Source organism: Lampetra planeri, unplaced genomic scaffold (assembly GCF_965212315.1).
Source record: "Lampetra planeri unplaced genomic scaffold, kcLamPlan1.2.h2 scaffold_1039, whole genome shotgun sequence".
NCBI lineage: Eukaryota > Metazoa > Chordata > Hyperoartia > Petromyzontiformes > Petromyzontidae > Lampetra > Lampetra planeri.
The window spans coordinates 2,653-26,352 of record NW_027613749.1 but is presented as its reverse complement, the minus strand read 5'-3'; the positions used below and the strand labels follow the sequence as shown (position 1 = coordinate 26,352).

At 45.8% G+C, this 23,700-nt stretch overlaps 1 protein-coding gene across 1 annotated transcript in view; it reads right to left on the bottom strand.

Moving 5' to 3' along the window:
• LOC144738532 (receptor-type tyrosine-protein phosphatase gamma-like) overlaps nt 1–23,340 on the bottom strand; it is a 29,118-nt gene extending 5,778 nt beyond the window's left edge. Inside the window, 26 exon segments of the mRNA XM_078621545.1 lie at nt 213–348; nt 448–464; nt 467–624; nt 711–843; nt 938–1,072; nt 1,381–1,463; nt 1,532–1,592; nt 1,594–1,629; nt 2,951–3,042; nt 3,748–3,805; nt 3,807–3,840; nt 5,249–5,387; nt 5,757–6,097; nt 6,099–6,340; nt 6,343–6,372; nt 6,374–6,493; nt 6,562–6,613; nt 6,691–6,797; nt 7,604–7,788; nt 13,895–13,961; nt 13,963–14,036; nt 14,039–14,087; nt 14,656–14,813; nt 16,990–17,056; nt 21,387–21,518; nt 23,281–23,340. Coding sequence (XP_078477671.1) covers nt 213–348; nt 448–464; nt 467–624; nt 711–843; nt 938–1,072; nt 1,381–1,463; nt 1,532–1,592; nt 1,594–1,629; nt 2,951–3,042; nt 3,748–3,805; nt 3,807–3,840; nt 5,249–5,387; nt 5,757–6,097; nt 6,099–6,340; nt 6,343–6,372; nt 6,374–6,493; nt 6,562–6,613; nt 6,691–6,797; nt 7,604–7,788; nt 13,895–13,961; nt 13,963–14,036; nt 14,039–14,087; nt 14,656–14,813; nt 16,990–17,056; nt 21,387–21,518; nt 23,281–23,340 — 2,766 coding nt within the window.
• Nucleotides 23,341–23,700: the final 360 nt, after the last annotated feature.

The window sequence follows — 23,700 nt, the reverse complement described above, 5'->3', positions numbered from 1 at the left end:
TCTACCCTACACCATACCCCACCCTACACCATACCCCACTCTACACCATACCCCACCCTACACCTTACCCCACCCTACACCATACCACATCCTACACCATACCCCACCTACACCATACCCCACTCTACACCATACCCCACCCCTACACCATACCCCACCCCTACACCTTACCCCACCCCTACACCCCCATGTTCAGGTGTACAGCTCCTTACCTCTGTCTGGACCAGGTAGTTGCGCTGTGTGCGGATATGTTTGAGGAAATCCAGTATGCTGACTGTGCTTTTGTCCTTCATCTGTTGCAGCATGCTGTCAATCACAATGTACGTTCCTGTGCGCCCGACTCCAGCGCTGAAGAGCAGAAAGCACAGAGCGGTATGAACGGAGCCCATTCAGCTATTCTCAGGTGGTCAGCTCATGTCCAGGAGTGTTCACTGTCCTGTACGATACCTGCAGTGCACCCAGGACAGGTCCCCATGTCTGCAGTGCGAGCTGCTGAGGAGCGGTTGATGAAGGTGAGGACAGGGAGGGTGTACTCTGGCACTCCCATGTCAGGCCACTGGGTGTAATGGTACTGGATCACACTGCGCTCATTTAACTTCCCCTTTGGATTCCCCTTCTGACCCTACAAAATGCAGGCATGTGACTGACATAAACATTTCTCTGGTGTTCGCTGCTTCTGAGTGGACAGAGTGGACTGGGGCTGCTACCTTTTTTAACTTTGGTGTTCCTGATATGGAAACGCCGCAGGGTGTAGCAGGCGTGCACTTTGGTGCTTTTCAGTGTCACAACAATGTTTCCATACTGCTCACTGTTCTCTGTTGGCCAGTACTGGTCACATTTCCTCTGAAGGACACATGAGATGAAACGACACCTGACGCGCACAGATCATCCATCGGACATGTGTCGTACTTGTAGTCAGTGAAGAAAGATGACATACTCTCCCTTTCTCCACGAGGTTGGTAATCATGATGATGAGTCCGGTGTTCTGCTCCCAGACCATCCTCCAGAAGTCTTCAAATGTAGACTTGAGAGGACCCTGGGCTGCTATGTACGCTCTGGGCTGGTTGTATCCCTGGAGGTGATGGATAGATTTACTGGTAAGATGCAGTCCCTGACTATGAAAATACCCAGAGCCTTCTACACCAACACTTTTTAAACTATCTCACATTAATGTACGTTTCAATGCTGTATGCGTGCACACAGATGTGTGAGAAATAACAATCCACATAATACTGCAGTGAACTCAACCTGTTCCATACTCATACGTATCAATCTTGTTTAGCTTGAAGAACCTTGTTAGATGAACAGCCAGCTGAAGAATAACAACGACAACAAAGCAGGATCTTCATCACACACTATATTGACTGAAACAAAACTCACATCCACATAGTTGGCGTTGATATAATCCGAGTGTTTGGCATCTTTTCCTGCCAGCGCCCGTAGTTTCACCCTGCTGTGGTCATCTAGAGGAAAAGGATCAATGAGGAGAAAAGAAACCCAGCAGCAGGAGTCATCTGATCAGCTGACTCACAGGCCACAATGTTGATGTATCTGTTTTTGTGCTTGTTGTCGGGGTGGTTGGAATGTTCGGCCTGTAATCTTTAAGTCAACTGTGGAGCGCTGCACCTCCTGCCGGGAAAAAAAAAGATAACAATAACTAGAACCGATGACAAATGCCAATGTGTAGTGTAGACGCTCCGATTAATGACTTGTCAGACCACGAGCGTTGGTCCTTGCCAAGGATGAACCTGTCACTGATGGAGGAGGAGGAGACAGAGGAGCAGAGGGTGTTGGGCTTCAGCTGAGGTCACACGCAAACAAAATCTTTCTTTCTTTCTTCACCACATCCCATTGTGGTGCAATGGTAAATTATATGCATGACTTATGCACACAAGCTTCACGTGGAATGACCCCAATTAAGCCAAATCCTCCAGGAGTGAAGCGTTTTGTCTCAGCTCTCAACTTGCTTACCCTGAGAATGAGCTCCCATCCTGTGGACACATCTCCTCTAATTAACCTCTGTCTACCGCTTTTCACTCCAACATCTGTTTAAAATTAGCAACCCACCCACACAACACAGACATCCACTCTTTGAACTTGTTTGTACAGTGGATGGACACGACAAGGATTCTACAGGAGAATCATCATGGCATGTTTATGATGGTGTGATTTTATTTAAGTGGCTGTAGCATCAAAAGCTATACCTTTATTCAGTAAACTTGCTGTCAAGAGAGAAGTCAATTAGCAGCTCCTCAGTAGAAACATATATTTATATTTGTATAACATATATAGAAATATATATATATATATATATATATTTTTTTTTTTTTTTTTCATAACTGGAATATCAGCAATAACCCAGTTGCTCCACGGCCATGTAAACACCCTTTAAAAAACCCAAATATGACCCCTGGGATTCTCTTTTTCTGACCCCAGTATTTGATCATGTATACGTCTATCGGGATCTCCCCCTCAAAACAAACATGATCTGAATCTGGATAAAACTTTATTAGAACCTATGGTGAATGGATCCTGTATTTTTAGACACAGATGCTGAAAATGTCCCCTATCTGACAGGAAGAATCCTTCAACAGATTCCTGGATCCAGACGGCTCCAGCACCAACATCTAATCATCTGGTCCTGGTCCTTCAGCAGCATTCACTCAACACAGGACCTCCTTGGCGGAGGGTAACCACTGTACAGTAATTCATCCCTGTCATACAGTAAAAGGTCTTATGTCTACCCGTTTATCTTTTGCCTCTTTGCCACTACTCTCCGTTCCAGCTGGTTCCAGACTCGTCCTCCTCCATCACAGTTCAGTTCCTCCTCGGTCTCGTCCAGTAAAGACTCCATGCGTTGATTTAAGTGAATCAGAACTGGACTGGAGCGTGACACCTGCTGCAAACCGACGGACTGGACACATGGCAGGAAAACAGAAGTGTCCCGTACCTCAAACTCCTCAGAAAACCCTTGGAGGTTGTTCTTGTAGAGTTCCATGATGTGTTTGACAAATTGCTTCACGGGAATGGCCTCCATGTCGTCTGTGGAGACAAACGGTGCCGTTAGCAGACTCATCCGCGTTTGTGTTGGTGTCAATATGCACATGCAGGGAGTCAAAGCGGTTCCTAGGCTGCCGGCAGCAAATACAATGTTTCACTCTCTTCTAGAGCGAATCCAAAGAAAACGTAAAAGGCCCGTATGGTGTAACGTCGTAAAAAGACGGCATCTGTTTCATCTGAGTCCTTTCAGGTCTCCATGAGGCTGGTCTCCACCGTGCCGGGGCCCCAGCTGTCATCGCTGTGGATGCTGGCCAGCGTCGTTACTGCGCGTCTTCCCTTGCAGCTGAGGCCTTCAGGGCCTTCTCTTACATGCCTCAGCGGTTACAACCTGGAACGCCATTCGGGGTCTGGTAATTAAAGCAAAAGCACCTTTCTGCTCGGCGGAGACACAAAAGCTGCAGCTGATTCTAAATTCACACGTCTAAAGATGGAAATGACAGAACAACGTCAATGCAGGCATCAGCTGTGGTATCACAGAGTGAAGTGAGGACAGGCTGCATATTCACATGCTAATCATCTTCAACTGTGCAAATATGCAGACACGTGGTAACAAAGCAAACCATTTGTTCAGAAGTGATGGGGACCTGCATGCTTCCTGAAGACACACACTTCAAATCTGCTTGTCTTTGTCCCTTACAAAGAAACGTGTTCAACTGGTTCAACTGGAAAGAAGACATGGAGCTTCACCTGGGATTGGGATAAATGGAATGTTGTCATTGGCTACGACCCGTGGCGAGCTGCTCTCCCTCCACATAGAAGTGAGCAGTCTGGAAAAATCTCCTGCAGGGAGAAGAGAAAAAGGAGAATGTTTATGCAGCAGTAAAGACTTTGAGGGAGTTGTGATCCTGTTGTCCACAGGTCTGGTGTGTGTTGACGACGACGACCCAAGAGATGGAAGATCGCTGCTGGTACGCGATCCTGACTGCAGCAGGTCCAGGTCGGCCGCACGCACTGGACAACGCTACACACGTTGGATTCTATTCTGTCAGAAGAATATCAACCAAAAGCTCTGACTGAACTTCTGTTTCACCACAATTCACGCTGATCTGAGACATTTGACAGACATCTGTGGTGGTGTTCATGACGCGTGAAACACTTGAAAACATCACTGCTAATATCCTCTGAAATACAAAAGTAAAACCAAAGAAGAAAAAAACAGTCAAGTTGTTCCTTTTCAAAGCACACACACACCCACACCACACACCCACTAATGAAAAGGCAGAGGCTGTCTGTGGATCCTGAGTTCATCCTACCTGTACTTGATGCAGATTAGGGAGCAGACGCCAGTCATGGTGAGAGGGTCGGAACCAAAACAGAGAATGAGGAGAGAAAGACTAGGGAGGATGGAGGGGAAGGGAGAGGGGGGAGGGGTAAGGGGGCCTGGGGTGAACTAACCAGCTCCTCCTCCTGCCTTTGGGGTGATAGAAACCTGGAGTCTGTTGACCACTGACATGTGGGGGGTGTTGTTCTTGGTTCAACATCTGGGCGTGGGAGCCTCAGAGCCCTCCAGATGTGTACTGGAGTACTGAATGGAGGTGTCGCTCCCTCCCAGAGCAGGAACGAGCTCTCATCATGCTCTCTCCACCCGTTGTGTTCTCTTTATTACTAGTCAGTGCTGTACCAACCAACTCCTTTTATGAACTTTTTGAAAGTGAAATTCCAACCACAGACATACAAAAGCAAACAGCAGCGGATGCTGGAGCTGAGGAAACAGCCATGAGTGATATTCATGTCTCATTAACACCCCACGTGTATTGCCGGCTCTGATGGTGTAATTACTGGAAGCGAGCAGCAGATGAAGACACAGCTGGGACCCTCTAGCACAGGAGCCGGGAGGGGGTGGACCTGATGTGTCTCTGCCAGAGACAGCAGGAGTCAGACAGACCTTTGGTCCACACCTATGCCCCTCTTTCCTGATCCGATGACATCATAGCCCCATTATCAACACCAACGGTGGATCACAGTGCTGCATTGCTGCAGGGTCTGCTGGCCATGATGTGTCTGTTTGTCCGTCCTTACATACGTCTCCTATTCTTTGTTTACATCACACGTTCTACAGACCTGGTATGTAGTCAGCCTGTGACCAGAAAATCCAGACACACAACTCCCATGTAGATGTAGGGGTGGGGTTGATGACACCATCTGACCTGTCGGACAGGAGTGATTCTGTGTCGTTAACACCTCTCACCTCCAATAGATCATTACAATCAGCAGCATTATGAGGCAGAGCAGGGTGAGGGCAGACACCACCACCAGGGGGACGATCCACACCATCCTGCCAATCCCTGGCTGAAGGGTTCGGGTCACGTTGGACAAAACGGTCCCGTCTGAAACAGAGAGAGGATATTTTATAAGGTGACAATGCCATCTTCTGTCTTTCAAATCATCCCACTGGCTGATGGCTTGGTTGTGAGCACAGAGGCTCCATGTTCTGGTGTCAAACAGGAACAGACCGTTTCAGTCCTAAACTACAAACATCAAACACTGTGAATTCTTCTCCAATTCTTCAACGCTGGTGGTACAGGGGCTCCAGAGGGACCGGGCCCCCGGGAAGGAGCCCCCGAAGAAGGCTCGACTACGCTGCTGACGTCATTGTCTTCAGTCGTGTTCGAGTATCTCTCGCGTACCTCTACCTCCTCAACCTGGTTTTTACACATTCAACAGACGTTCTAGACCGCGTCCTCTCGTCTCCTCACCGGTATGGACAGAAAACGGCATCAGACCCTTGTCGTCGTCATGGACCCCCGGAGACACCGTGGAGCTCTGGGGAATCTGCATCACGCTGTTGTTCCGTGGCTCCTGAGTGGAGACTGCAGTTCCAAGGGTGGGTGTTCCGATCAGGTGGGGGTCCCCGGTGCTGGCAGGCACTGTGCTGCCTGTGACGGTGGGCTTCTCCTTGGCCGTGGAGGCGGGGGTGGGCTTTGAAGGCTCTTTGGCCACGGTGCTGTTGGTTTGCTCTTCCTCATGATCAGGTGTTGTCTTGTTCTTTTTCTTCTCCTGTTCATCTCCGTCTTCCTGCTCTCCTTCTCTCTCGCCCCTCGCCCCCCTTTTCCTCCTCCGCCCCCTCCCTACCAGCAGCCTGGTCCTCCCCAGATGGGACGTCGGACGCCTCTGGTCCTCGTGCCGGTGCTTGCTCTGTGCTGGACTTTGCAGGTGGGAGGGGGGGATGGGTGGGGTTGCGTGTGGTTTGAGGCGCCTGTGTGGGCCAAACAGATATGGGCAAAGAAGACATGACCCCCCCGCCAACCCCCAAGCCCGCCAGTAAGCTGCTGGTCACCACCCCGAAGCCACTGTGGCCTGGCTGCCACTGGAAGGAGGGACCCATTCCTGTAGCCATGGAGACGATGGAGAAGTGGATGCCAGAGGACGTCCACGTTGAAGAACCAGAGCTTATTGGTGCCATGTCTGCCGAGGACACTGGTGATATGGTGGGCTAGGAGGGGGAGAGGACCGGGTTAACCACTAGAACCATGTCCCACTGCCACCTGCTGGTCAACTCACCATCCCTGTCTTCACAATGCGAGAACCTTCAAATATTCTTGTTGTATTTGCTAGAAAAAAAAAGACAGGTTAGACGATAGACAGGAACAATACAACATACACATCAAGTATTTGACAATCAGCTACCCTCTGAACAGCAGTGTTTGGCTGAAATCACTGCGCAGATCCTGGCGGCAGACGGCCTGCACCCTGAAGAGGTATAAAACATCTGGGGACATGTTGGTGATGACGGCTTTCTGCAAGGAACAATACACACACAATAATGTGTAAACAACTGTTTCAGCTGCTCTGTTTGTGTTCTTTAAGTTACTAGATGTGTCTCAACTCTCATACTTACGTCCTTACTCGTGAGGGGCGCACATTTCGACAGGGTCGTACTGTCTCAAACCAAAACTTACTGCCAAAACGCTTGCTGCTGAATGTTTACAACACATCGACCTCTGACCTCACATCTTAAACCTCAATCTACAGTGAAGACGACAATTTATCACACACAAGAACCAAACGTATCCACAACGTCAGTGACTGGAAATGGGCTGTGAGCTAACGTTAGCATTGGCCCGGTGCCATCGGTAGATGATGTCCACCATGTTTCTGTTTGTCCAGCGCCGTCTCCAGAAGTCAAAGGCTGTCATTTCTCCGTCACTAAGATGGAGGACGTGGAGGGTGAAAGTGTCCATGGATCCACTGAACGTTTCAACAGGTTGAGTGAACATAGTTCACTATGTTTTCACAAACTCATTCAGTGTGAACACACCTGTGTACTCAAATACTACATTTAAGTACAGAAGTATGTGTTTTGAGACACAGCACAGTCCATGAGTTTGTAGTTCAGTCATATATACAAGCATTCCTTGACATCCCCCTCCTCAAAAATGTATCATAGAAATAACTAAAACAGAGATGATACTGCTTTCACACAACATATCACAATTGAATATCTACGTGCTGACTTCATCCAAATGTATCCGTTCCCAAACCCACAGTGACCGACCCGACCGACCCCGTATCTGAAGCCACGGATTCTGTTTTCTTTACTCACCATGCTCTGATCTCCAGTCTTGGTGAATGTTTTTTCATCAGCAACATCACGTTTCACCCAGCTGTAGGAAACCCTGTAGCTGGTGATCGGCGGCGTGTAGACCGTCAGGGGCCGTTCCCAGGTCACCGTCAGCGCCGTCTGGTTGAGCGGCTGGATCTGCATGTTCACAGGAGCACTGCTGCACACTGAAGATGAGAGAAAAACAAAAGAAAACAAATAAAAGGCAGTGTTACGAGATTTCTGAGCTCAATGTAGCTGAGTGCTGTAACACTGTGATGTATTTGTGAGGCTGACTTTAACTAAGAATAGACTCTGGATGTGACATCACTCAAAGCCATTTCTACATGAGACCTCCAGACAAACTGAAGGAACGAAATAACACTCAACCAAAAAAATTAGTTTATTAATTTATTATTCATGAATTAGAAAGAAATTTACCTGCAGGCTGAACTGGGGTCACTAGATGGTCAGGAAATAATTCACTTCTAAATGAATTACCATCTTTCCTGAAAATTGATTAATTGTTTAGTCTGTGGTGGAAATGAAGGCTTCTAAGATGGAGTTCTTTTTCAAGCTGATTATTGTTGGGTTAAAGACAGATCAAGGTATTTAAAGGCTTGTCACTTCACATTTCACACCTCGTTTCAGCAGTTGCTGGCCCATTTGACAGCTTTACACGTTCTAGTTATCTGCAGCCCCCACTGGACATGTATGTCGAACAAGCTCTTAAATAAATGAGCTGGGGGATACAGCTACTTCCTTGTCTGTACAACTTCCAGCAGGACAAATGAAGAGGAAGAAAAGGGACCAGCCTGCAGGTGGCAGTGTAGGCTGCAACATGAGCTGGTACACAGGGCTCTGAAAGTCAGCAGCATCAGAAGACAACTGAAAGTAATGAACTGCACACACAGGACTTCTGCCAAATTGAAAATGTCGATGTGAACACAGCGGAGCTGTGGTGCAAAATGAAGCACCGTCATATCAGAAATGGAGACATGGTGGAAAAACGGGGGTCATTATATGAATGAATGAAGACCGCACCAAACAAATGCCCAAACAGGCTTCCAAGACACAAAAAGAAACAAAGCAGAAACCAGACGATGAACCGACTCCACACGCATTCCCCACCTGCTGTAGATAGGTTCACACTATCTAGGTTTATACTGGAATGCATGTACATGTAGATCCTGACACGACTTCAGATTATTTGTAAACTTTTATTTCATCATCTCATGATGTTCAGCAGACTGACAGAGACGTCAAACTGACACAGCCCATACGTCCAACCAATCTCACCATCGTCTTTGGATTTCTCCAGTTACCAGTGTTTACTTCAATTAAACACAACTGAAAGTGAATGGATCTTGTTACCCGCAGCAACCTTTTCCATCACAAGTCACCTCTAAGACACCTGCTTTAACTCCTAATGCCACATCCTTTACGTAGACTGTCACCTGAGCAGGACACAAACATCACCTGAACACCAGAGTACTGAACCAACCGTTTATACACAGAGAGACACACAATGACTTTAGTGCTTTCTAGAAACTTCCATTAACCTTTGCTTTAGTAAAATCTCTCTGAGCCTTGGAAACAAAAAACAGTCGGGGGAGAGTCCAAAAAACAACAAAAAACCATTTTGCTCATCAACAGGGTAATTCTGAAAAATTAGCTCCCGCACAACTTCTAGAATACTGAGGCGCCCATTGACACCACCTAACAAAAGGCTCTAATTAAGACGGAACAATACCATACTTATCACAGAATGAAAACAACAACAAACATCAGCTGTTTAAACGTCAACTTCATCTCTGTCAAATCTGTCAGGACACATTGAGCCTCCAAGGTGAAATATGTGTTGATGTACGGCGATGGCTGGGAACTTTACCTACTGAGGCTACCACACTGAATAACTGCTGTGATACAAATGTCAATTGGCAGGATTCTGTGTCTGCATAACCACCTCTGGACAGAGTACAGATATGTACATTCCCTTTTTTTATAGATTAAAAGATAAACCCTTCATAAATATTACTCATCATTTTACAAAAGATCAATGAATGTGGAGCACAGAGATCTTTTGCATCTCGACCACTTTCATGACTTAAAGGGACACCAACGGAAAACATTTCTCTTTCAACATGAATAAGCAATGCTGTGATTTACTGTGTGCTGATAATAATCCTTGACAGAGACGGACATTGTTTACTCACAGGTCCTCTCATTAAATATGTATTTAACATAGTAAAAGATATGAGACACAAAGGGAGGATGAGCCAGAGGGGGGGAAAGGTGTGTGTGTGTGCCTGCGTGTGTGCAACAAAAGCAATTTCACAACTTAATTTGTATGAATCCATTTTAGCAGTGCCACATTAATGGTGATTGCTGATCAGCCTTGTTTCCCAGCTCCAAGCTCTCACACATACCCGTCAATTGTCTCTAGTTAACATTTAACATCTAACTTCTCAGAGGCTACTGTTGAAAATGCAAAATAATCGAGTCAAAGTGATGATGTTTTGGGTTTTCTCAACTTGTTGACCCTAGTCATGGTCAATAACATTAGAAAAAAAGTTGAGAACACTCAAAATCCCATTGCATCATGTTGACTTGATATTTTACGTTTTTCTCAGTGTTCTTTTTTACAGTGTACTGTATGTACCTGTGTTGTGATATGTGATATTTGATTTCATCAAACCCACGTCACTTCCTGTCGTTCAGTCACACATCTGGTGCTCTGCACTCAAACCTGTGGCCTCAGTAGTCCCGAGTCCAGCATTTGAAAGGGGAAGCATGGTGCAGGTAGGGGCGTGGCCTCCAGGGGGCCTGGCAGCAGTGCACCTGCAGTGGGTAGTGCGCTATGTGCAGTGACGGAGCATCATATTATCAAATGCACCTCCATGCAATATGTGTGTCACAGTCAAGATAGTGGTGAAATGGATTTACCTACACTTTACTATGCTGTCCTCTAGTTTTTAAAGTACTTTTAATTTCTCTGTAAGGGATCACCTTCAATTTTTTTAATTCAAGGTTTAATGCACATTTTTTTCTGTTAATTCCAAGAAATGTCCATTAACTATCATGGAAAGTTTTCAACTTTGAATATTCCCGATAGGTTACAACCCTACTGTTCCACAATACAGGTCTTCATACATATTCATTAACCTTCACATTACTGGGTAAGAAAATTTTGTTATGCACCATCTCCTTAAATCTCCCACTGGAATCTAAGCTCCGATGGAGATGGGCTTTCCTTGGGGGGGAGTAATGGCAAGCCAAGATGTGGTCAGAGTCCGAACTCAGTCTATGAATGCGATCTATGTCTGTCTCTTCATTTGTACCATTTAGGGCCCATTGGTGGAGTAATAACAGGTCAACAGGGGACGTTGGCCTGTCGTCTTCAATGGATATTGATACTGATTACATCTGAAATCAGATATATGAACCGTTTCCTTAGAACAATTCCTTCTCTGAGTGGAGATTTGGAAACTCCTTCCCATGCTGTTTGATTTGTCCATCACACATTATAGACCAAATTACAAAATGGTTTTGCCAAATGCACGAGTTTGGTTAGAAATGTGCTGGGTACAGAGCCACCAAATCCCCCCTCCTACCCGTGAAAAGTGGTGAACCCCCCCCCCCACCACCACCACCACCACACATGCTGCATGCTGAAAATCGTTTTAGAAATTTCAGCCCTGAATGTTGGAGATGAACGTGTGTTTTAACATGATCTAGGTATTTTGAACTGACCAGCTCCGATCCACCAAAGATCGCTCAGGTCTCGCTCAGGTTTCAGTGCATCAGTCCATCATCTGACAGTGAATCAGTCCGTCAGTGATCACTTCCTGCTCCGTCTGTGACAAACACCTACTCGAGCACCATGAATGCACGGACTCCACTATGGTGGGTGAGTATAAAATGATTCTTGATGAAAAGTGGTGGGCACGTGCCCCCTCCCCCCCCACCCCCAATTGACGCCTATGGCCAAATGAACTGTTCTGTTTTGGATTACATTTTTAATTGGACAATTAACTTGCTATGCCATTCCATTTCATGCAACGTTAATTTACACCACCAGCACGCGGGAATTCTTTCAAATCAATTAACACTGCTTTGGTCAAATGTTGTTTTGTTTTACTACGTCTTCCATACTATTACAGTAGCCAGCATGCATGGGAGACAGAGAATCACACATGAATCAATCACACACACATACACAGAACAGACAGAGAGGAAGGACAGTGGAGAGAGTCCACAAAGTCCAAACTAATTACAGCGGCAGTAAAAAAGGCAATCAATAATTCTGATCAAGATTTGAGTTCAAATGACCTTTTTTGTGCTTCATGTCCCTCATACAGACTCTTTAAAGGAATCCTAGGTGAGTCCTCAGCACCTTTTCCAGGCTGTGCCAGCAACCATTTAAGTCTCAGCTAATTCTATATTGCTCTGTTGGGTACTATTATTGTGAAAGTCCAGAAGTGGTCTGTAGCTGTTCTTGTATGGAAAAAGTTGTTGTGTGTCATGGTAGCAGAGGATGGTTAGCGACTATCGAGTCCTGCCAGGCTGTGACAAAGGGATGTCGGTCAATGAAGTTGCCTTTCGGACCGCGTTATGGAGCTGGAAAAAGGCCAGAAAGCACTTCCTGTGGTTTTGGCGCTGATGGGAGAGCGTGAAGGAAAGATGGCAATGGAAGTAGCAGTGATTGACTTGAATACAGACTCTGGTGTGGGACACACGACTGGCACAACGGACTCGACCACTTGGTTCTGAATTGACAAGTTTCTGCAAGTAACATGGGAATAAACCAAGAAACTGCATATCTGACTAAAAAGAGAAACCAAAGAGGCAGGTCACCACAAAACACCACTGCCTGGCACAAATCCACTGGAGAGCTACTGCCCGCAGATTGATCCACATTCCACTGGACAGTCGAGTCACACTGACAGAAGAGACTAACACATAGGAGGTTGAGGGATGTAACTCACTTTGTACACCAAAGATTCTCTCACCCGAAGAAGAGTGTGTTGGTTCAGCAATCACTGACACAGCATGCACAAAGGGATGTGGACAGGAGTGGTTGGATGACGATCTACTCTGACCACTAAATGATTTAGTAGAGACGAGGGAGCCCAGTTGTAGACATTTAGATCTGGTGACAGAAAAGTGGTGTATTCCACCAAAAAGTTTAACAAAACTGTCCTGCAAAGATCGGACAGATCAACTGTCACAGTGAAACAGATGTAGTCCGCAGCCAACAGACCACTGCTCCTGAGAGAGGCCTCCATGAAAACAGCAGGGGGCCGTGATGTTCAACCAAACCCCTGAAACTTGATCTTACAAGTCTGGTCATTACGGCGTGAGCATTATGGACAACTAATCAAGGGACACGAAGAAAGTCAGTGTGAGAATGAAATACTGATCATCTCGGAGGAAACGAGCTCAGCAGAGCTTCTTGAGAGCAACTAGAGACACCACAAGAGCCAACATGGGTGTGGTCCCTTTTTTATCATGGGAGGAGTCCGTTTTGGATAACTCCTCACTCTGGCTGGAGGTCGAGGGGTGTGAAGAAGGCAAGGGCGTCATCTGAAGATGCTCCCCAGACTCCAGCGTTCTGTGAGTGAAGAATGTCCCCGGCGTTCCTGTCAAATCTGTCCGTCAAACCCCCACATTTCCCACAATCCTTGGGCGTTGTTTCCATTTTTCTGTCATGCGTCCTAAGGAGCTGCTCTGTTGACACCAGTACACGGAGCAGAGTCTGTGTGGTCATAATATGTTGCGGTTTGTGCGCACGCGGTCATGCGGGTGTCCGCTTTGAGTCTGAGCGGACCTCTGGGAGCTCACTCCACATAAGTTATGCCCGAATATGTCTGGGTATTTACTCCAAAGACTGCTGACAATTCAATCACTAGCCATGTTTCTGCTGACTGAATTTACGATGTGCTCAGGTAATAATCCCCCACAGATGACAGAGGACTTACCTTCCTCTCCACCACAGATGAGATGGGTTAAGATAATTGCATGATAAATTAAACAGAACAGACAAGTTGCATTATTGAACTATTGTGGAATTAAATAAAGACACAATGGCAGACTAGAAGTGGTATGGTAACAATAAAGATAATGGAGATCATCTTGATTTGTGACCCACAGCCTCAGTCCCCATATAATCTAACAGTTCTTTTGTTTACTATCTGCTGATGCTAATCAAACCATACTTTGAATAGTTCAGACTAACATAATGAACATCATCCGTACAACTCAGTTACACCAGAGGAAACAGATGCAGCTTACCTCTTGAAGTCTCAGTGCTGTGAGTGGCTTCCAGAGCGTCAGTCAAATCGTTCTGCCATGCTTCTTTCAACGGCAGACTTAAAGATTTTTCTATTGTCAAGGTTCTGCAGGGGTCGATAATTGTTCACCAGATACTCCACGATTTGACGTGGTCCAGACGCTCGGTTGTAAAGATAGAGTAAAAGGCCTCCAGCTGCAAGAGAAGGAGCAGCTATTAGAGGAGAAAAGATTTTCTCAACTCAACAACTGTGCCTTTATAGTCCCTCGAAAGCTTCAGACTGTTCACAACTGGAGAAGAACATTAGTGACACACATTCAAGGCACAAGGACCCGACGGCCCTGGCCTCAATCATCCTCCAGGCTACCCCAACGTGTCAGGGTAGGGAATTTGCAGCCACTTCTCGTCATCAATGATCCTCAGTAATGACAACACAGTACAGATACCGTGGAATCAACAGGTCCTATGAAGGCTTGTAGAAGTCCATTAAAGTCTGGATGTCACAGAAGCTGTCGTCAATAGGAGCTAATAGTGAAGGAGAATACATGTCCGAAAACAAAAGTAGATTTAGATGCTGAAATACAAATAACAAATAATAAGTGCTTAATGGCCGAAAATCATTTTATAGCATGAACCCCACCCTGAAGGTCGTATGGAGGAGCAGAATGTCATCGAAAATCAACAGCAGCAGTGGGTCCACACTGAACAGGAGGAGGAGGTAGATAAGGAAGAGAGGTGACTGTGAGTGTCTGGAGGAACGTACCTGTGAATGAGACAAATGCACAGGTCTGGAGAAGATGATCCATTCCACGGCCTGACTACAGGGAGGTGTGGTCAGAGAGCCAGTGTATCTGTAGTAACTGTCCACCGACGACGGCAGCAGATCCCTCAGAATGAACGACCTGAGGTTGGTCTCCTTTTCTGGATGCAACAGGAGAACACAGGCTCACTTATGGGCAGCACGTACAACAGAGTGTTTTTACTGCTGAGCGTTCCCAGAGCAGTTCCCACTGACTCTGGAGTCTCAGTAAGGCCAGATCTTAAACGGACTGAGGGGAGTCTGGAGAAGGTGGTTGGGCTCTGACGGCTGATCTCAGGCGAGGTAGCAGCTGCTTCATGTAACAGCTGAGACCTGAGCGATGGCTTCAATCACACTTCAGTGATTTACCGGATCTGCTGCTTCCGATCAGAGCTGGGTAAGCACGTGTAAACCAAACAGTAGACACTGTGTCACAAACAGAGACCGTTTATTCTCCCCTGCAAGTGTGGCACGCAGCTGATGTGAGTGGGTGAGTGTTTTATTCTAATTATCATGTGAAAAATGTCAAAAAACCAAAGTAGTTGCGGGTGTGGTTTCATTTGATACGGCCCTGCCCCAAGCCATATCTGTGCTTTGAGTTAAGTTCAGTATTCACAGCTTTCCCTTTTGCCTTCTTTCCTTCGTACGTGCCCTATCGCTCATGAGCCGCTCAGATGCCGATGGATGGATGACTGTGGGGATAACGAGCTTGTGGAAAACCCAGACCCAAATGGGAGGAGGAGAGCAGCATTCAACAGCCACAGGAAAGGAGCCCACGCCCCACACTCACTGGGAGAACAGAAACATGAGGGACATAAAAACACAAACATCTGTGGAGCTCCAGTGACCCATTCTCTGATTCAGAGACCAACTCACCTCAGTGTTCAAAGACCCTCCACTCTACATGAGTGAGATTATTTTTTCCCTGACACGTTTAGGGTTTCCTGCTCCTTCAGAGGTGAAAGGATGGTTTTGTTCAAAGGCTCCACACAAAAAAAAGCCACAAATACGGCAGCACACTCACATAGCGCCACTGAGAGAGCGATTGGGAAATGACTCAAAGAGTAATTCACGCTGGAGTGTCTGCTCCTCCTTTGACATGTCCTGCATATACTGGCATGAAGACAACCGACTGCATGTTGTAAAACAAAAACAAGTCATTGGACTCCGTGCTATCAAAGCTGTTGTGGCTGTAGGTAAAGGATTACATTGTCATGCTAAAACATCTGCTCATGCTCTGAATAACTGATTGCACGCAGACACGCAGAAAACTTTGCAGCGTGATTGTGACACAGTGTGAATGAAGAACTTAGAATGCCCTACAACATGTGTCATAGCAGTTAAAGTGTGAATCAGAGCCTTTGCAGGCACCATAACAAACCTCATACATAGAGTATGAGCTCAACAGCAGTCAAAATGTCTGAGGTTCCTTTCATGGACATCAGGGGTGGAACGGTTCATGCTAAAGAAAAAACGTCCTGTTGGGTGCACACATCACGGTACCTTCAGTTTTACAAGCATGCACAGTAAAAGCCATGCGCCGGTGGTTTCTGTTTATGTGTCATCGCAACGACATGATGATGGCAGGAAGAAAGTGGAAAAACACATGGGGAACGAGATGCTCGCAGCAACATCAGTTGCTAATGCTAGTGGCGACATCAGTTGCTAATGCTAGCGGCAAAACCTGTTGCTAATGCTAGCGACGGCACCAGCGGCCAATGCTAGCATTGACTCCTGCTGCTAATGCTAGCATTGACATCAGTTGCTAATGCTAGCATTGACTCCTGCTGCTAATGCTAGCATTGGCATCAGTTGCTAATGCTGGCATTGACTCCTGCTGCTAATGCTAGCATTGACATCAGTTGCTAATGCTAGCATTGACTTCCTGCTGCTAATGCTAGGCATTGACATCAGTTGCTAATGCTAGCATTGACTCCTGCTGCTAATGCTAGCATTGGCATCAGTTGCTAATGCTAGCATTGACTCCTGCTGCTAATGCTAGCATTGACATCAGTTGCTAATGCTAGCATTGACTTCTGCTGCTAATGCTAGCATTGACATCAGTTGCTAATGCTAGCATTGACTCCTGCTGCTAATGCCAGCAGCGATACAGACACAGCCTCCCCGGTGTGTCACTGACAGCATACAAAAGACATCGATCGGCCTTCGATAGAGAAATACATCGAATAACAGAAAACATCAGCGACTAATAAAAAAAACAACTTCCATGCATGGTCATTTCATTCAGTACAATAAATCAGATGTTCCGTAAGCAACAGTTACTCTTCCTGTACTCACCGTGATGTACTACTCCTCTTAGGCCCTGGATGATGGGGTCTACAGCTGGGTTGTCTTTATGCCCCAGCTACAAGAAACAACCAGAGACAAGCGGTCACAGCATTTCGGTACTAATCTAATACTTCTCACTAGAAAATGTGGCTCCATCATAAGAAAACTCATCCCATCCACATACAAGCAGACTTACCTGCTTCTGATGACTCACCCTGTCTCACCTCTCTGACATGATTCATAACCTACTTTGTGCACGCAGCTTTCAAAACACAGGAACCCTCTTAGTCCCCTGAGGAAGGTGGCTGGCTGTAGGGCCGTAGGGCCTTTCAACCCCCCTTCATAAGGACTAACCTCTACAGAGGGCTTTAAAATCTAAAGTTCAAATTTAACTGCCCTGTTTTGTTTACTTGAGGTGTCTTACTGGTACCATTTCCCTCTTGGTGGGCTGTTCTCAATGATTCTCTGTATCACAAGTGTGGTAAGGTGGTCCCGTGTGTCCTGGTTGTCTTGATTGTGGTGTTTTTTTTTTTTCTTTAATTTTTAGTTATTTGTTTTGGGTGCTCAGGCTGTGTTCGCAAAAGCTGCAATACATCATAGCATAGAACCACATTCTGTTACTACTACTACTAACTTGTTCGAAGTTGGACCTGTTCCACTCTTTTTGTCCCCATATTTGTTTGTGTTTTTTTGCTTTCTGGTCAGTAATCTCCTGTAGGATCTATCTATCTATCATCTAAAAACAAAAAAAAAACAAAAAAAAACACCAATATTCCGCATTCCCTGTGAGTTTTCTCAACTATTTTATTTTGATCACTCACATATTTGATTTGGCCAAATTTTTACGCTGATTGCCATTCCTGACACAACCCTCCCCATTTAATCCGGGCTTGGGACCGGCACCAGTCACAGGAGTGTCAGAGAAGTATGTTGGCTTGGTGCAGGACATGTATGAAGGTAGTAGAACAGTGGTGAGGTGTGCTGTTGGAAGGACAGAAGACTTCAAGGTAGAGGTAGGACTGCATCAAGGATCGGCCCTGAGCCCCTTCCTGTTTGCTTTGGTTATGGATAGGTTGACAGATGAGGTCAGACAGGAGTCTCCCTGGACTATGATGTTTGCAGATGACATTGTGATCTGTAGTGAGAGTAGGCAGCAGTTGGAAGAGAACCTAGAAAGGTGGAGGTTTGCTCTAGAGAGAAGAGGAATGAAGGTCAGTCGTAGCAAGACAGAGTATATGTGCATAAATGAAAGGGAGACCAGTGGAAAAGTGAGGTTACAGGGAGCAGAGGTGGTGAAGGTGCAGGAGTTTAAGTACTTAGGATCAACAGTGCAGAGTAGTGGAGACTGTGGAAGAGAAGTGAAGAATAGGGTGCAGGCAGGGTGGAACAGCTGGAGAAAAGTGTCAGGAGTGATTTGTGATAGAAGAGTCTCAGCTAAGGTGAAGGGAAAGGTTTACAGGACTGTGGTTAGACCAGCTATGATGTATGGTTTAGAGACACTAGCGATAGGCAGAAGACAGGAGGCAGAGCTGGAGGTGGCAGAGTTAAAGATGCTGAGATTCTCTTTAGGAGTGACCAGGATGGACAGGATTAGGAATGAGGTCATCAGAGGGACAACACAGACAAGAAGGTTAGGAGAAAAAGCTAGAGAGGCTAGATTGAGATGGTTTGGACATGTGCAAAAATCTCATAGTACCTTATCATCCAAATAGACCATTACGCTCCCAAAATCTAGAACTGCTTGTCGTACCCAGAATTTCCAAAACCACAGTGGGTGGCAGAGCATTCAGCTATCAGGCTCCCATCCTTTGGAAACCACCTCCAACTTTGGGTCCGGGGGGGCTGACCACACTTTCTTTATTTAAGAATAGACTTAAGACATTCCTGTTTGACACAGCTTATAGTTAGGGCTGGCTCAGGGCTCAGGGTCAACTTAAACCAGCCCTTAGTTAGTTATGCTGCCATAGGTCAAGACTGCCGGGGGAACTCATAGTCGTAACAGTGGCACTGAGCCTCTTCTGTTTCCCACCTCCTTCCTTCCTCTCTCCCCCGTTTCCCCCCTCCCCTCACCCCCCCCTTCAAATAATTGTTTCTATAAACATCTGCAGCATTTAACCCCTTCTCTCTGTCTGAGTTCTGGTGCCACCCAACCTGGAGAACTGCTTGACCCCCGCCGATGCTACACGACACACACCACCCACCCCCAGCACCATAATCTACTGAACTGCCTCCTCATCTTCCCCCATCTCCAAAGTTTCTCCAGCTGACATCTCCCCCCGGGGCAGACATGGACTAAAAACAACTGTTGGACTCTGAACTGCCTCACATGAATTCTTGGACCTTCTAGACCTTCACAAGCTGACTCACTGTTTGTTTATATGTTCATTGTCTGTGCATGCAAACACCTATGTCAGGTCTGTCCGTCCCAGGGAGGGGGTCCCTCTTTCTGTAGTCCTCCCTGAGGTTTCTGCCTCTTTTTTCCCCTGTTATAAGGGTTTTTTTTGGGCAGTTTTTCCTCACCCTGACTGAAGGTTTAGGACAGAGGGTGTAGACATGTGTGGACTGTAAAGTCCATCGAGACGATTGTAAATTGTGATGTTGGGCTATAGAAATAAATTGAATTGAATTGAATTGCAGAGGAGGGACAGTGGATACATTGGTAGGAGAGTGTTAGAGATGGAGTTGGAGGTAGGAGACAGAGAGGAAGGTCAAAGAGGAGGTTTATAGATGCAGTGAGCGAGGACATGGAGGTAGTTGGAGTCAGAGTAGAGGATACAGAGAACAGGGAAAGATGGAAATCAATGATTCGCTGTGGCAACCCCTGAAGAGGGACAAGCTGAAAGAAGAAGAAGATTGTCTAATGTTATTGACCTTGACTAAGGTCAACAGAGAAAGTTGAGAAAACTCAAGCTTTGACTTGACATGTTGCATTTCAGAGTGTTTTTTTTTTCTTTTTTTACCAGTGTGGGGTATGTGTGAGTACCCCACCTCCATGAACATTGCATTTCAACAGCAGCCACTCAAATGGGTAATTCCCTCATTTTCAATTAGGCCTGTTCATTCTTTGCTGGGACTGACTGTGGCAGACTCTTCTGATGCACATTTTATAACCAATGCCCCACTTAAGGGACGAGACTGGACAAAAACATGCCGAGACCAATCTTCCCTTTCTTCTCATTAATTCAGGTCAGTCCAAGGAGAATAATTACACCCCCACTGAATGCTGAATGTGGATAACACATGTGCCTTAGAGGCCATTAATAGGCCTTTGGGGAGCGCAGGAAGACTCTCTTTATTGATTAGAAAGGGTAAAATCTGAGCTCGTGTATGTGTGCCTGTTTAAAAACTACTGTAAACTGCTGTTCAGCGGATTGTCTATGCAAGTGCTAATTGCAGTAAGCAATAGGGCTGTCAGGACCCTGCCGAGCCATTTAAGTCCTCATACACACACGGTTCATCAACGTCTGAGAGTAGACCTACATTTTAAACACCTGTGTCCCCCATTCCTGCATCGGGGCTGACCCCTGCCTACATCCCGTGAAGCTGAATGGAAGCGTGCCTTGATCACCTGTCATCAGTTCAAAAATACTGCTAATGGAAAACAAGAAGTGCAGACTAAGAAAGGAGACCTCCGCCGAGGCCACAAGTCCCCTCCTGAATAAAATATAAATCTGTGATTCTACAGTTAACGGGAATTAGGACCAGTGTTGCACATTAGGAGTGTCAGGGGGTAATCCATAGCACCTTATCAGAAAACACAACCGCCAGCCCTCAGAGAAACATTCCTCTTATAAGGAAACAATTTATCAATAGCCATAATTGATTGACCTCATTATACCTCATGGTATTATTTATTTGTAAGTAGTTGTGTTATATGTGGGCAACTGTGTCGAGTCTTTCCTCCTTCTCCCATTTGATTTGCAGGCGTTGGTGATCACTCTTTGTTCGGAAACATGGTTATTATATTATAGATTTGAGCAGATTGATTAATTTTCTCTGACTTTACAAGAAACACTGCCACAGATTCAAAGTAATATTATTCACTGTAGAGGATGTCTGTGGAGGCTGGCGGTCATCCTGGTCATCTTACTGGGTTCCTTTGTAGGCAATGCTGAGCTGATCATTGTTCAGTAACATTTATTTCATATCCTGATAAGCGTTGATGTCAGAGTGGCTGATCATCATCTTGGAGATCTGACTGCAAAGTGTTCTTTAGCATTTGCTGTCCTTTTGTTTCATCGTTTCCAAGCTCCCTCCCTCCTCTAGTTGGTTTTGTAAAGTACGTCTAAGAGCCGCTGATGAACCCACTGTGTGACAGACAGATAGATAAGGTCTGTCTATCTATCTATCTATCAAAAGAATGTCCGACTTCATTTGTCAAGGGTCTCGGCCCTGGGAAATTTTACCTCGAAGAAGACGGTCATGGCAGCAATGATGCGTCTCTCCTTGATGGCAGCGCCGAGGCTGTCGAAGTCGTCAGAATTGTAAAGGTAGATCTGCATCTGGGAGGGGAAACAGAGCACACATTGCTTCAGGAGCTGTAACAGTCCCGTCATAAATCACTGGCACACGCTGCTGAGAGGATGATGAAAAGCTTTTTTGAGGAGTAGAAAAGAGGGTGTATTTATCACTACCATAAATCATCCATAATCCCTGTCATTCGTTCTTGTGTTCTGCCACTTCTGGAGGATGCTTAAGAAATACAGCATCTCCTTCCTCAAGGCTACTGTCTGTACAGAGAGAGTGGAGAGAGGAAGGAAAGAAACGTAGGAAGGCGCCCTTCTCCTGTGCTGACATCTAACAGAATAAGAAGCTTCTAATCATCACTGCCAATTACCTCAAATCACCCAAAAGACCGATTCTCCATGTGGGCAGAATAATACAAAGAATACATCACACCTGTCACGGTTCTGATGGCTTTGTTGTTGTTTTTTTAATTCACATATTATATTTATATATTCATTTCACACTTTACGACAGCTCCGTTGGATGGGGTCCTACATATACATGCTAATACAGAGGAATCCACACACATAAATGTGAACTTAGTCACAGCTATCAATTCATGTCCTGATGTTCTTACAAACCTTCAGTAAAGAAACTGTCCCCTGACTCCCTCTCTAGTCTAACCCCGTCATTATCAACTCCCGCCAGCATCTGTTCGTTATGACACTGTTTCAATCCATTTTCTATCATCTGGTGGGCATGTACTTTAACATAACCTGAGGATGTTTCAGGCTGTGACCATCCCGACCTTTATACCTGCAAAAGCATGTTTTGACACTCCCATTTACAGAATGGTTGTATCACACTACATTCCCATAACACATGTAGGAAAGTCCCTGCCTTTGTTCCACATTTCCAACAGAAGTTATCAGGTAATAGACCCACCCTATGGAATCTAGAGGGGGTGAAGTAGAATCTATGTATTAACTTACATTGGGTAAACATCACTCTGGCCTCCCTAATATATTTCCCAGAATTTGCAACTATTCTCTTCCATTCCTCCTCATTTAATTCACATTCCAAATCCCTCTGCCATGTAGTCTTCAAACCCCTACAAATGTCCATATTCAGTCCACTGAACCTCTGATAAAACCCCACACAGCATTTGACAAATGCTGATTAAACCTGCTTGCATTAAAGTGGCTAACAAATTTAAAACTGTACCACTATCCAACAACACAGTAAAAGACAGGATAGACACACTGATAGGAGATACTGAGAACCGCTCATCAAAAAAATCAAGACACATCCAGCTGGACTCATTGTATATACACAGTACACTGAGGAAGGCGAGTTTAAAGAAGACATTCTTATGTCTGTGAATCTCACAGCCACCATCAGAGGAGAAGATACAGTATGTTCAGGGTTGTTGACACGCTCTTCACAAAGCACAATATTCCCCATAATGATGTAGTTGCATGCCACACTGCTTCGTGTTTCAAACAACGGTTCACAGACACGCACTGGTAAGCGAACATCTCTGTGACGACCTCAACTTAACCTTAGAGACTGTGGAAAGAATAATAAACTTTGGGCAGCTGTGTGAGGATGAGGCGCATCAGACCCTCCTGCTTCATACTCAAGTGCGCTGGCTCTCGCGGGGGCAAAGCTTAAAAATCAGATAAGGGCAGGCAAAGACAGGCCATCTGGTTCGGGGGGGCCCGCTGGGGCTTTTCATTAGGGGGGGAAAAAATAAATAAGTAGGTCTATCGACCACGACAGCCCATTGGTTAATATTCTATAAGGACATTGACCCCCCTCCCCTGCCCCCTGACCAAAGACAAGACCCTCGACCTGCTCCACCTTGCTCCATCTCCTCCTCCCCTGCTCTTTCTCTTCCATCTCCTCGTCCATCTCTTCCCCCTCCTCACTCTACAACTGACCTTGTCAGTTAATAAGAATAATAATAAACAGCAACAATTCAAATACAATAAAATACCAATACAGTATAAAAATCAACAGAAGAAAAGCACCACATACACACACAGACACACACAGCAAGTGTACAATTGCACACACACACTACAAATTTACAAATTAATGAATCACTTTAGTCAATGTATTTTTCCTGAGCTGGTAAAAATGTCAGGATGGATGGATGGATGAAATAGTATTTTACAATAAAGAAATGTGTGTTGTTCAACACTTTGACGCGCTCGACCAGACACATTCTGGTGCGTAATGGTGCAGGTTGGCACTCATTTGGAGGTTCCC